The 13716-nt window shown below is 53.4% G+C and overlaps 1 protein-coding gene across 11 annotated transcripts in view; it reads right to left on the reverse strand.

Moving 5' to 3' along the window:
• The window catches only part of PPFIBP2 (PPFIA binding protein 2), a 125971-nt gene that overhangs the window by 7032 nt on the left and 105223 nt on the right, over positions 1-13716 (reverse strand). For 4 of the 11 annotated variants that reach the window (XM_067750045.1, XM_067750048.1, XM_067750054.1 and 1 more), the window contains 10 exons: positions 12757-12907; positions 12363-12474; positions 12061-12149; positions 11626-11748; positions 10297-10422; positions 9443-9631; positions 8285-8461; positions 6059-6124; positions 2074-4901; positions 1794-1977 (listed from right to left, as the gene is read on the reverse strand). In XM_067750045.1, the coding sequence (XP_067606146.1) occupies positions 4833-4901; positions 6059-6124; positions 8285-8461; positions 9443-9631; positions 10297-10422; positions 11626-11748; positions 12061-12149; positions 12363-12474; positions 12757-12907 (1102 nt within the window). In that variant the 3' untranslated portion in view covers positions 1794-1977; positions 2074-4832. Of the gene's footprint in view, positions 1-1793; positions 1978-2073; positions 4902-6058; positions 6125-6908; positions 7048-7744; positions 8462-9442; positions 9632-10296; positions 10423-11625; positions 11749-12060; positions 12150-12362; positions 12475-12756; positions 12908-13716 lie in introns of those variants that run through there. The other 7 variants (XM_067750056.1, XM_067750055.1, XM_067750052.1 and 4 more) reach the window with 4 other exon arrangements.

Raw genomic sequence — 13716 nt, forward strand, 5'->3', positions numbered from 1 at the left:
CTCTCCCCACCCTCACAATTACTCTGAGATCGTATTTTACATCTAATTGTTTTGTTTATCCCTTGTGTATTGTGGATACAGATGGTTTTACCACTTTTGTTTCTTAACCTCCCTGCTAGCTGTGTGTGTGACTGATTTCCTACCTTTACTGTATGTTTGCCTTTACCGGTGAGCTGTTTCATTACATAATTTTCATGTTTCCTGTAGTGGCCTTTTCTTTTTTCCCTGGAGAAGTCCCTTTAACACTTGTTGTAAAGCTAGTTTGGTGGTGCTGAATTCTTTTAGCTTTTGCTTGTCTATAAAGTTTTCGATTTCTCCTTCAAATCTGAATGAGAGCCTTGGTGGGTAGGGTATTCTTGGTTGTGTTTTTCCCTTTCAACACTTTATATCTTGCTACTCCCTTCTGACCTGCAGAGTTTCTGCTGAAAATTAGCTGATAGTTTTACAGTCATTCCTTCATATGTTATTTGTTGCTTTTCCCTTGGTGCTTTTAGTTAGCTTTCATTTTTGTCATTTTGCTTCGTGTCTTGGTGTGTTTCTCTGTGGGTTAATCCTGTATGGGACTCTGCACTTCCTGGACTTGGGTGACTGTTTCCTTTCCCAGGTTAGGGAGGTTTTCAGCTATTATCTCTTCAAATGTATTCTCAAACCCTTTCTCTCTTCTCCTTTTGGAACCCCTATAATGCAAATATTAGTGCACTTGATGTTGTCCCAGCAGTGCACATCCTATCCTCTTTTCATTCTTTTCCCTTTTTTCTGTTCAGCAGTGGTGACTTCCTCTACTGCCTCATTTTGTCTATGTTGCTGTTTGTATTTTTATGTATGTGGTAAGTTATGTTTCTCAACCTTGGAGAAGTGGCCCTCTGCAGGAGGCATCCTATGCGTCCCAGCAGTGCACATCCCTCTTGTCACCCAAGCCATATGCTCTAGGGTTCCCCCCTAAGAGGGCTGTGTGGGTCCTTCTGTTGTGGTAGACTGACCATGTAGGCAGTCTGGGAGGCTTGGTTGAGCCCTAGTCTGGTTGGTTGTGAAACCCTAGGGGCCTCTGAGGCTAGCGGTGGCTCACTGGTGGGTGAGTCAGAGTCCCAAAGACTCTGGGGCTGCTGCCCACCCACTGGCAGGTGAAGCCAGATGCTGGGGTTAGTGCCAGATACTGGCAGGCAGAGCTGTTTCCTGGGGTCTAGCTGCAGTGCCCAGGGACCCCAGAGCTTATGTGTGGAAGGGGCACCAGTTCCTGACACAGTTGGATATGGGGTCTTGTGTGTCCTGAAGGTTGCATGGGTCTGCTAGTGGGCAGGGCCCAGCTGGTCCCAGGGTAGGGTCTGGCCTGCGTTGGGGAACCAGTTTTCCTGCTTCAGGTGTCTGCTGCCTGGTGGTTGAGGCTGATCTAGAGGTTTGTGCAGGCTTCCTCGTAGGAGGGGCCCGTGCCTGTCCAGTGGTGAGTGGAGCTGGGTCTTGGCCCTCTGGTGGGCAGCACTGTGTCTAGCAGTAGTGAGCCCAGAGGCAGCTGTGGGCTCTTTAGTCTGTAGGCAGCCTGTCTGCTGCTGGGTGAGGCTGTGTCCCCACCTAGTTAGTTTGGCCTGAGGTATCCCAGGCGTTGTCACCAGTAGGCTGTTGGGCGGGGCCTGGCTTGGAGCTAATGAGCCAGGATGTCAGCTGCCAACATCAGCCATGTTCACCCTCCTGAATGCTCCCCAGTATGGCTGCCACCAGTGTCTGTCCCCCAGGTGGACCGCCCCCACCCCCTAGGAGCCCCTTCTAGACCAGCAGGTAGGTCTGGCCCAAGCTCTTACCAAATTACTTTTGCTGTGTGCCCTTTGAGTGAGTCTCTGTTTCCCCCGGTCCTAGGGGGCTCCTGCAATTAAGCCCCACTGGCCTTCAAAAACAATTGCTCTGGTGGGGCTCATCTTCCCAGTGCTAGACCCCCGGGTTCGGTAGCCTGATGGGCTCAGAGCTCTTGCTCCTGTGGGAGAATATCTGTAATATAATTACTCTCCAGTTTGCGGGTTGCCCACCTCAGCGGGGGGGGGGTGTAAATGGGAGTTGATTATGTTGCAAGCCCACCCTTCCTACCTGTTTTGTTGTGGTTCCTTCTTTCTGTCTTTAGCTGTAGAAGATCCTTTCTGGTAGGTTCCAGTCTTTTTCATTGATGGTTGTTCTGCAGATAGTTGTGATTTTGGGGTGCTCCTGAGAGGAGGTGAGCTCTGGGTCTTTTTACTCTGCCATCTTGGCTGCTCTCCCCACCCGCTCTTCATTTTATATAATTCTGATAATGAACCAGAAATTCTGTGGGGATTTTGTTCTCCAAGTTACAGATGTGGAAACTGAGGCTTAGAGATGAAATTACTATCCCCAGGTCATTCAGCCATTAGGCGGCAGGGCTGGGCTTCAAACCTGAGTTTAACTCCAAGGTGTTCCCTTTTTGCAAAAACTGGTGTCACAGGATTTCTTACACACGTGTATGTGCGTCGGAGGGTGGGGCAAAGGGATACAGGAGAGAGAAAGGAACATGGCTTGAGAGAATTCTGTGAAGTACAGCTGTGTAGTGCCCATGGGGTGGCCTAACACAGGACGTTTCTCAGGTGGACGGGGGGAGGCGGCAGCTTAGCCTTCGTCTGTCCACCTGTTGAGCTCATCCTAATGAGTTTCCTACTCAGAGAAAGGCTGGGCACTGCAATCAATGCTGGGCACTGCACATCGAAGGTCCTACCCTCAGATGTTTTTCTTAAACACCAATCACAACCATGCCTGTCCCCTGCTTTAAACCTCTCACTGCTTTCACTAGTCCGTATCCGGACACCCTGGGTCCCCAAGATAAATTTCAGGAGCCTGGCTTACAAAGCCTTTTTCTCGATCTGGCTCCAGCTGACCTCACCCGATTCTTCCTTCCTTGGGCCTCCCACTCTGACCCCATTCTCTGGCCCACTGGTTCTCAGCTAGAGGTGATTTTGTGGGGAGACATTTTTGGTTGTCCCAACTAGAGGGGTGCTATTGGCACCTAGAGGGTAGAGGGAGAGGCCAAGGACAGCCCCGAGCACAATGACTTACCCAACCCCAAATGACAGCAGTGCAGAGGTCAGGAAATTCTGCTCTCATCATATTGACCTCGGGTACTTCCTTGGATGTGCTGGGTTGTTTCAGGTCCCTCTGCCTGGAGTGCCTTTCCCCTCTGGCATACTTGAGGAAGCGGATTCATCTTTCAAAATTCAAGTAGCACCTCTCCTTGGAGGCTTTTCAGTCCTTGTCCCCAGCCCTCCATTAAAAATGACAGTTTGCTCTTTGGGGCTGTAGGCGCTCCTATTGGAGCATCTGTATCGTTCAGCACACTCTTGTCTGAAACAGATCTGTACTCCCACAGTGCACCATCCCCACCCTCAGGCAAGGACCTTGACATTCATGCCTGTAGCCCCAGTGCTCCTTAGCCCAGAATGGGAGGTACTCAACCTGCACATGTGAGGGAATGAGCGGATGAACTTAGCATCATGGATCTCCTGGGCCATCAGAGGGCTAGGACTGGGTCTTACTCCTGTCTGTACGGGAACCCATCCATAGCGGTGCTCGGTGAGGTTGTGTTGAGGATAGGTGTGGAAGGGGAGAAAGGTGACACGTTACTTCAAGGTGAGCCAGGAAGTGCTCGGGCCCAAGGTCAGCACCGTGGGACAGAGAGACACCTCCAACCCTAACAAACACCAGCGAAGGCTTCCTGAAAGAGGCTGGGGCTGTTCTGGACCTCAGCAGGCAGGATTCAGCTTCGTGACAGAGACTAGGAGAAAAGCACATTCCACGGGGAGGGAAAGGCAGGAGCACAGGCTAGAGCGTGGAAGGCCGAAGATTCAGCTCAGGCTTTTGAACGCTAATCTGTGGTAGTTGTGGAACTGAGTTCTTAGCAGGGAACAGGATGAAACAGTGCTTTGGGAAGGTCCCTCTGGGGATGGGGTGGAGAACACCTGGAGGGGACTAACTGGAAAGGAAGGGTGAGGGACCAAGTAGGAGACCCACCATGGAAATTAGAGATGAGGCCAGAGGGAGGAAGAAGGACCATCGCTAAGGGGGAAGGCTGGTTGGGAGGGGACTGTGTGGGGTCCGTGTGCAGGTCCCTCTCCCTGAGGTGGGGCATACCTGAGATGTGTTGCGGTGGAAACGCTGATGTGGGTGCCTGAGGGCCTTCCTCGGGGTGGCTGGGAGAGGGGGTTGCCGTTTGATCAGAGAGTTGCCTCTGAGGCTGAGAAGGGAAAGGCTTCGAAGACGCCTGTGCTCAGGTGCTGGGAGGCCCCACAGCCCTGAGACACCATTGCAGACAAGGGTGGCTTGAGGACAGCGGGAAGGGAGTCCGTTACTCCTTCCCTGCTGTCACTCCAGCCAGATTCCTGGGAAAGGAAATACAATACGCTTTTCTGTATGGAAGCAGCCCAGGAGGGGGCTTCCTACCATTTCGCCCTGCTCAGAACATTCAGAATTATTTTTCCAGCAAAGCTTTTATGACTCACAGCCCTTCCCCTTGGGTGTAAGAACCCCCAGCTGTCACCAGGGATGGCGTGCGTCATTGGGTCTGTGCTGGCATCTCATCGCCCTCCCCACAAAAGTGGTCTGCAGTCCACGTATAAAAGTACAAAAGGTATAAAAGCTGTAACGAAGAGCACAGCACAGTTGAAGACATGTGGGCCACCTCCTGGACATCTGTTCCACAGCCCCGCTTTGTCCCATCAGCACCCATGTTGGAGATGCCCTGCAGCCCAGCCTGGGCTCCACGGGTGGCCATGGGCCAGCTCCCCATCAAAGCAGACTCAGGCCGTCACACGTGCCTCTCTGGGCTGCCAGCGATAAGACAGTCATCACCAGTCCTCAGAGCTGGGAGCGGCCAGGCGGGAGTCGGTCAGCAGCTGGTCCTGGCTGAGCATGGTCTGAAAGGACACGGCCGAAGGCACTGTTCAACAGCGTTTTGGTCAAGGCTGCCCTGCGGCCACGATGTGGGAAGCAGCGGGGCACTGGGTGTGGCCCTGACTCCAGTGCCCTGTAAGTTCATGGGGTCCCAGGCACCCCACGTGTTGGCTCAGAATAGACAACACTGTCAACAATAAATTGCTCCTACCTTTGGAAGTAAAGTTGCTATTTGAAGGCCACCAAAGGCCTATAGAGGTGATAAGCGCAAGGCTGGGTGAATTCATTTCAGTGTGTGAGCCAAGAAAAAAACAAATTGAAAACAGTGATCTTGTTTGGATTTGGGGAGACCCGCCCCCTCCTTGACCATCTTGCCCTGGGATACAGCCTTCATAACCTGCCTCAGTACATCAGCAAAGGCCTCAACGGGTTGGACGCTGCGGCCGGTGGGCTCAGTGCTGGGGCTGTCTAGGAACTGTGAGGCCCTGGAAGGCACAGGGCCTCAACAATGTGAATCTTTTTTGTGACTGGCCTTTTACCACCAGCTCCGGGCTGCCTAGCAGCCTTGCAAGGAGGATATTAGCCCTGCTTGACAGATAGGGAAGCCAGGGCTCGGAGAGAGAGTGACTTGCCCGAGGTCCCAGACAGGGACCAGGTCAGCCTCCCTCCAGAGTGCCTCCTCTCCCCTGGTCCAAGCTGCTTCATATGGTATGGCTTGTCCCCCCTGGACATGCCAGGATGTGCTCACGTGCCTGTGGTGTCCATGAAGCCAGAGGCATGATAGGAAATATATGTCTCATGGATGGAGAGAGCAGAGCAGTGGCCACCAAGCCAGGGGCGAGGCCTGGGCTTTGGGCTGACGAGGCAGGTGACCCAGAGCTGCTGAGCATCTTGGTTTCCTCACCAGCCTTGGGCCTGGGAAGAGGGCCTGAGACCTAGCACACCTTAGCTGGTTTCAGCTCAAGGCTGGCAGCAGGCCAACAGAGAAGGCCTCTGGGCTGCTTTCCATCTCGCCTGGTTCAGGCTCCAGCCCCAGCCCCCGGCCCCATCTGCTCTCCGCCAGCAGAGGCCCTGACGCCACAGGCTCTGGAGTAGGCCCGGGGGCTGACCAGCACCACCCCCAAACTCCCGGGGCATCCCCAGCACCTGTCCGACTGTGGAGAGAGGGTCAGAGTCCTACCGTGAGGCGGTGAATGTCTTGGGAGAGGAGCCCTATCTGCATCAGGGTGCCTTCCGAAGGGGCCACCTGTAAAGTGGGCAGCAGCCTGGTCAGCACGTGTGGACTGAGCTCGTGATTCGCAGAGGTGGCATGCAAGTCCTATCCTGCTCAGGCGTGCTCCGCAGGCGAGCGGGCAAGGAGTGGGCCAGGCCCTGAGGAGTGACGGGTGGAGCACATGCTGCTTCTGTCCCTGGGGAAAGGCAGAGCCTCCAGTGTCCCACACCATCACACACACACTCTCCTTTGTCCCCACCCCGGCGCCAGCACTAAGGGGACACAGGAGCAGGGCACAGACGGGCCCTGTCAGAGCGGCCCTTTAGCACAGGTTCAGTGCTCCAGCTCCTTCCAGGAGCAGAGAGTGGCAGGGATGAAGGCCGTCAGGGTGCTGAACACACTGCAGATTTCTGGTACCAGCAGGACCCCAGACACTGATGCCCCAGTATAGGCATAGCTAGGCATCCTCAGGGAGCTGCCAGGGCGTCCTCACTCCTAGCAGCCTGCCTCCTCTCCTCCTCAGGTAAATGCTGGCCTGCTCCTTCTTCCCCAAACCTATTTGGACATTGTAGATTTGCCCTTCGAGGGCATCGAGTATAATCCATCATTTTATAGGTGGGAAAACGGGGGCCCACAAAGTGGTACAGGCCTTGCTCGAGGCTGCACAGAGAACTAGTGACGTAACAGTTCCATGCGGGGTTTGCAAGCAGGCACGCGCGGAGACTCTCCCACCAGGACACGATAAGAAACAAGGGACAAAGCCCGCCCTGACTGTGGCTCTAAACTGCAGTGCCCAGGTATCAGCCCCGGGGAGCACCTGTCATTCAGTGGTTCCGGCCATGCCAGCTGGCAAGCCTGTGCCCTTATCTCTTGCTGGCTGGACTGCAGGGGAGGCCGGGAGGCCATGGCCTGAGACTCATGGTAGTTTAAGAAGCAAATCTTCACATCGCCTCCATCTGGGACAGAATCAGAGCGTTCAGATTGGGGTCATGAGGCCCTGCCCCATCCGCCAGACCGTTATGGTGCTGCCGTCGCGCTTCTGCAGACGAGGCCCGGGGACCCAGTAGAGCCAAAAGCTGCACTGGGACTAACTGGGATCTCATGAGCAGGAGCCCAGACTGGCAGGTGTGTCCCTCCCCCTGTCCTTGGCCAGGCCAGGCCCGTCTGGAAGACCCATTATCAGTTAGTCAGCCTCTAAATCAGGAGGACAGGTCTGTTCCAGCTCTGCCAACACAGACCAGCCCCCACGGGGTTACGGGCCCAGCACAGTCAGTCACAGCGGAGCAGCACAACACGTGAAAGAACAGAGGGCCTTTCCAGCAATGCCACCTGGTCTCCCCACGCCCCCTTCACTAGGTGGCCCATCCCGCTGGAATGGAAACCGACTTCGGGGTCTGCACGACAGATGTGACCTCCAGTCAGGACGTGAGACACCAAGTGCCTCCCGGCTTCACACCGGGCAGTGGAGCCCAAAGCGACACCACAGACCTCCAAAGGATGGGGGTCCCTCCTTGCTCCCGCCCCCTCACCCAGGACACCCACAAATCCTGACGCAGCTCAGCAGCGCTGGCTCTCGAACTGCGCGATGAGCAGCATTCCATCTCTAGCTGCGCCCAACTCACTTCCCTTGACAAGATCAAAGATGCCGTGCAGTTTGTTTTCTACATAAATATAGGTTTTATTACCAGAAAGCGACCGCCTCCGAAGGAAGGCGCAACAGTTCCACTGTCACTGGGGCAGAAGTCCCTGCTGCTGTCCCTTCAGCCCCAGCCCAAACTGTGGTCACAGGCCTAAGGCACTTGGGATTGCCCTCAACGGGGGCACAGCCGAGGGGCCCGAGAGCTCAGCCTCGGGACTGTCCGTGGTCTCCGGACCTGTGTCCAAGCTCAGGTATTGCCACTGGTGCTGAAGGTAGACATTCAGACTTACTGAAAACCTACAAGCATCTTTATGTCTTTCCTCCCGAGTCCCCAAGGCTGGCCCCTTAGCAAAGATGCAGCGCCATATCTGGCCACCCTCAGGATTTGGAGAAAGACTGGCCCACGGGTACACAAGGGCTGGAAGGTTTTCTGCAAGTCATGCACATACACAGGGGGTGAGGTGCAGTTACATGGTGACACACACGGAGTTACTGTGAGCTCTCAGCACACACAGACAGTACAGGTGACAAAGGCATCAGCTAATCTGTCCCACCTGGTCCAGTCCATCCAGTTCAGGGGCATCGAGGGGGCTGAGGCCCTGGTAGCCAATACAGACCCTGTGACTGTCACCGACACCGTTGCTGGGCTCCACTGGGCAAATGTAGTCTGTCGATTCATCGAACTTCTTTTTTCTTATGTTTCCAAAATGTGAAAATCCCAGTTTCCTTGGCTAAAACACAGCAGATACAAGACTATGAGAAAGAGATGATCAAGCTAGTGTGCAGCTCCTACTGACGATGCATTTTAGGACAGGCCGACGAGGAAAGGAATAAGGCAAACTGCTTCTAGAAAAACTCTTAACAAAATAGAGCTCCTGTAAGCAATTGCCCTTCTGGGGAAAAGCCAACAGATAAATCATCGTGAGCAAGTAGGGCTGCTCCTCCAGGATGCCGTGCCTGAAGCTCCTGCCCTGCTGTCCCACTAGTGATGTTCACATTCCCCGGGGGAACTGGGGGTTCCCAGAGGCTGCCACAGTCTGTACAGAGGCTGCGCTCAGAGGACTTGGTATCACACGTGGAGCACCCCCTGCCTTCTGTTCACAGCACCTTGGGAAGCCACACGGACAGCCCTAGGCGGCCCTTCCTCCCTGCTCCAGCTTTGTCCTGAGTTGGCAGGACAGCTCAGGCAGGTGGAACGGGCTTTGTGGGATTCAGAGCCCCAGTGAGCGGCGCTGGTGCTTGGATGACCTCGGGACCTCTGGATGGCTGTGTGCTGGCCACCTCCACAGCACAAGGTGGCCATGGCTGGCTACCCACAGGGACACTCCTTATGTTGGCAAGACAGCTTGGACCAGGACCCCACGTGGCATGTGGAATGCAGATGGGTCTGACCACAGGGAACCCACACGCGGGAGCCTGTCTGCTTTGCACAGTGAGTCAAGGCAGTGTCGGGAGAGAGGACCCCATGCTGCCTGTACGTCACTTCTGTGTAAAGAAACCTGCGCACCCTTGGACTCAAGAGTGGCCGGGAACTAGGCTAACAAAAGTAACAAAATCAAACCGAAGGTAGAAACCAAGGCAGAAGCCAAGAGAGCCTCCTTGTCCAGGCAGCCCACTTGGGTTTGGCTCCAGGCACTGGGTCAGCTGCTACACAACTCAAGGGCCAGAAGGCAGGCCCCTGTGGCCACCCCAGAAAGGTCCTGGCGACTCACCCGGACTTTGGCTGTGGTGGTCAGCGGCGTGTAAGCAGGTAAAGTCATTTTCTCTCGCTTCTCCTGCTCAGCCTCAGGGCCAATCAAGGCATTGAATTTGGTGGTCAGGTGACGCCTGAGGAGTGTCTTTTGTGGGGGGATATTGAGAAGCATGGCCAGCGTGTCCCCAGTGAAGCGTGGCTCCAGGATCTAAGAAGAAACCACAGACAAGCCATCCAGCGGCGACCACCGGTGGCTCTAGGTGATGACACTGAGAAACAGGCCCCCAGGAGCCCGGGTGGCCCCGGGGCAGGGGCTGAGGCTCACCCACTTGTCCCGTGTCCCCCTCCCCTCTGTCTCCCTGGCCCCGGGCCTGGCTCTGTGACCAACCAGCAGAGAGCTGTGCCCTCTTAGATAAGGCTGTCTCCCAGGGTCTATCTGGAGGACAACTGGGCCACCCCTTCCTCCTTTCCCTGCTGGCTTTGCCACTTGACAGATAAGTGCTGAGGCAGATCGTCTCATGACAAGCAGGAGGGTACATTTTGGTGGCCTCCCCCTCCCTCCCAAGCCCTGCGTTCCTCCAGCAGCAGCTGGAGCTGCCTGGTTAACAGGCGGTTCTCACGCAGCCCCTTTTTCCTGGACTCCTCTGGGTCTGTGGCTCGGGAAGTCTTTCCAGAAGCCATCTTGTTTGCATGAAATCTATTAATTCTCAGCCACAAATGATCAAATTCTACTTTGAGACTTCAATTTATGCAAGGGGTTCAGATGAAGTATCAACATTTCTTACTGGGATGCCTGTCTAGCCCTTAAGACATCAGTTTCTGAATACCCCAGGTGTCACCGAGGCAGGCGGACCAGCCCAAAGAGCCACTCACAATGAGACCTCCGTGGACACCACTCCCACGAAGGTTGGGCGCATATTCCGCCAGGTCCACGGACCGCAACCATTCCATCACCCTGTGGTTGGACCACTGCACAACTTCTGAAGGAGAAAGGTTACTCTGTAAGAGAGAGAAGGAGAGTGGAGAAGTTAGGCCTACAGGTCCTACCAGGGTCCTCTGTGGAGCCAGTCCCTGTGAGTAAGCCGGCCCCGAACGCCTTGCCGAAGACGATCCTTACGCCTACAGACCCAGGCCTCCAGGACAGCTGCCTGAGAGCCCTCCCAGTTTCCAGGAAACAAAGCTCTCATTGAACTTGCACTTCTACACTGAGATATCTGATTCCAGAATCCCGTTACTCCCTGACTCTGGTTACTTTGGGACTCACACACGAGAGCATGGAGTTATTCATTCAGCGATTCAACAGAACTTTAAAGAGGACCGTCAGTTACGAGCTGAGTGTTTTATAGAATCGAGATCTCACTGGTGTGGCCAAATGTTTCGGGAGGACACATGTTAAGATACTTATACCTGAGTACCCTCAAGTGGCACCTGGGTCTTCAAAATGCCCAGCAGTGTGCCTAACATATAGAAGGTTCAAAATGTGTTTGTGCAACAGGGAGAAAAGAGGGGACGGAGAGTAGAGAGATGAATTTTTAATCCCCTGGAAAGCTGAGTTACTCTTACAGCAGGGTTAGTCTTGGCTCCCATGAACATAGGAGACGGGGTGTGACTGACAATCCTGCAGCTTTGGGGCCCACCCAGAACTCCGGGGTTCCTGAAACATTATCAGGGAATTCCCCAGGATTTGGGTTGCTGTGTTTACCTCCACCATTTCTTCTCTAGCAAAACCTGATCATGGATTCCCTGTGCGCCTAGGCCTGGAGGTCAGTTAATTTTCTACCAACGAGTAGGGAGATCTGTTCTGAAATGTCTGGTTACTTACGGGTTCCTCTTCGTCTCTCCTCTGCCTACTTGGACACCGTCTTTCCATTTTGTCTCGCCCTTCCCTCCCCTTTGCTCCATTTCCTCATCTCCTTTAATCACTATGATGGCTTTGAAAGACTTGCTGCTACTGCCCTCCAGCCCATAGCATATGTCTCCCAAAAGGAGGGAGGAGTTGGAGGGCTAGTGGCTGCTGTGGGACGCAGAGTTCAGGCCACAGGCGTGTTGGGACACCATGAAGCCCTAGTAAAGGGAAGAATCCGCAGCACCATGGGCCAGAATGCAGCCACATTATGACCATGTCATTCTGGTTTTCTCACACCCGATCTTACAGGTGTCCCGGCTCAGGGCTACCTGGACAGATATAGTGTCCTGCCTCACCTCATTAGCTGGCCGCCGGTGCAGGCAGTGAGGGTTGAACTTGTTGACATGCAGCACGTGAATGGCACATTTGATGCTGAGATGATGTAGTTGGCTGGTGACTTTTAGGAAAAGTAGATCATTCTGGAAAAGTAAAGTTTTGGTTGATGAACCAGAGCTTCCAAAGTGACACCCACCCACCGAGGCTCCTTCCCAGACCATACACAGACAAGTGGTCTACTACACGTCAGGAATGCATGTGGACACGTAACAGCTTTCCTTGGAGCAATGGTTCGTACTCTGCTAATTGGGACCTCTTATGTGACGAACGACACAGTTTTAGACCCGAGGGATATGAGGGAGGTGTGGAATCAAGTTTAAATACCGCCATGGGGACACCTGAGTTGAGTTGGGTGTTCACAGGGACAACTGAAACACTGGAGGAAGGATCCTCACCACAGTCAGGTACTGCAGCATTCGCCCGTCGACTCTGGATTCGTGAAACTGGTCTTTGTACTGGGGTAAGCCAATATCATCGAGCCAACCTACAGAAACAGGGAAGTGAAATTTGTGAAAATGGAAGACTGTGGATGCCAAAAAAAAAAAAAAAGGGCAGCAGCACATTATCATTCTGAGTTCCAGCTATATTTCCCCTAAAGTTTAGTAATCCGTCTGCCTGTCCCAAGGACACAGCTGTCTTTGAGGCACGCATTCCCAGGGGGCTGCCAGAAACATAACACACATATGCCTGTCCTTACGTGTCACCCAGATGTGGTCCAGTAGTGCAGACTTCTCCTCCTGCTTGGTGTTGATAGCTTTCACTGCTAAAATCAGCTTTTTCCTATGAAGAGGGTGCTTAATTCCCAGCTCCTGAAAGTGAAAGATGAAGACAGATGTGAAATCTTGGCAGGCAGCCTGGCCCTCAGAGGATGCTGTGTCTCGGTGGAGGTGCCCCACCCGGGTGGAGCATGGAAGCGGACCTCTGCCCAGCGCCCTGGGATCAACCTGAAGTGACAGAGAGAATCTCGTCCTCCTTTGTCAACTCTCCTGTGTGTGGGCGTGGGTGGGCAGTGGAGGAGTGGGGGGCCTCACTTCCCTGTGCGCTGGTTTGGGGAGAGATGGGAGCCTCCTAGCCCAGGGCTCAGCCCTTACCTTTTCCATGTCCTGAGGGGTAGCTGTCAGTAACGTGTGGCCAGAAGTCACCCACTGCCTGGCAAAGATCACGTACTGAGCCAGGCCAAAGTCCTCCAGCCATGCACACACACGCTCTGTGCTCCACTGGGCGAAGGGGCCGTTGGCATCACTGGGAAGCAGGAAACAGCACGACCCAGTTATTGGGAGAGCCTGGGCTCCAGCTGAACATAACAGCGCCTCACAAAAAGGGACTAGGTTTAAACAAAACCCCCCATCGTGGGATCCAGTTGAACAAAATCCCACGACAATGCACTCATCGGAGGTAGACTCTAGAGTTTCCCGGGATAACCCCTGGTCTGAATCTCAGGTCTGCAGCTGCCGGGAGCTTGGGGCAGTTATATGCTCCTCAGGAAGCTGTGCTCACGTGTGCTATCAGTCCACATACACATGCACGCGAGCCGAAGCCCATTTGGATGAAGATCCACACCTGAATCGTGTTTTACACAGGGCTTAATACCGTGTTCAGGAAAATCCTTAGAAAACTAGGCAAAGCGTATCTAACATTAAGGAAAAAAAAACAGAAAACCTTCCTCCAATCAACAACAGTTAATGCCTTATTTACTAATGAAACACTAGGGGCATTCACATTAAAGTTAATAAAAGTATTTTTTATCACATTAGTAACACTAGTCTGAGAGTTGCAGCAAATATAAGAAGAGACAAAAATAAAAATATAGCTATTAGAAAGGTAGAAATAAAAGAAAGCCATTCTTTTCAAATGATATGATTGCCCACCTAGAAAACCCAAGAGAACTCAGGAAGGTGGCTGGTTATAAATACACTGCTAATGTTTATGACACACACAAATCAACAATTTTCTATATACCATCAATGCACAGATACTAACATTTTTGTTCAAATAATCCACTCACAGCAACCAAAATTATGAAATGTCTGGGATCTGTCTTTATAAGGAAT

Source organism: Pseudorca crassidens, chromosome 9, assembly GCF_039906515.1.
Source record: "Pseudorca crassidens isolate mPseCra1 chromosome 9, mPseCra1.hap1, whole genome shotgun sequence".
NCBI lineage: Eukaryota > Metazoa > Chordata > Mammalia > Artiodactyla > Delphinidae > Pseudorca > Pseudorca crassidens.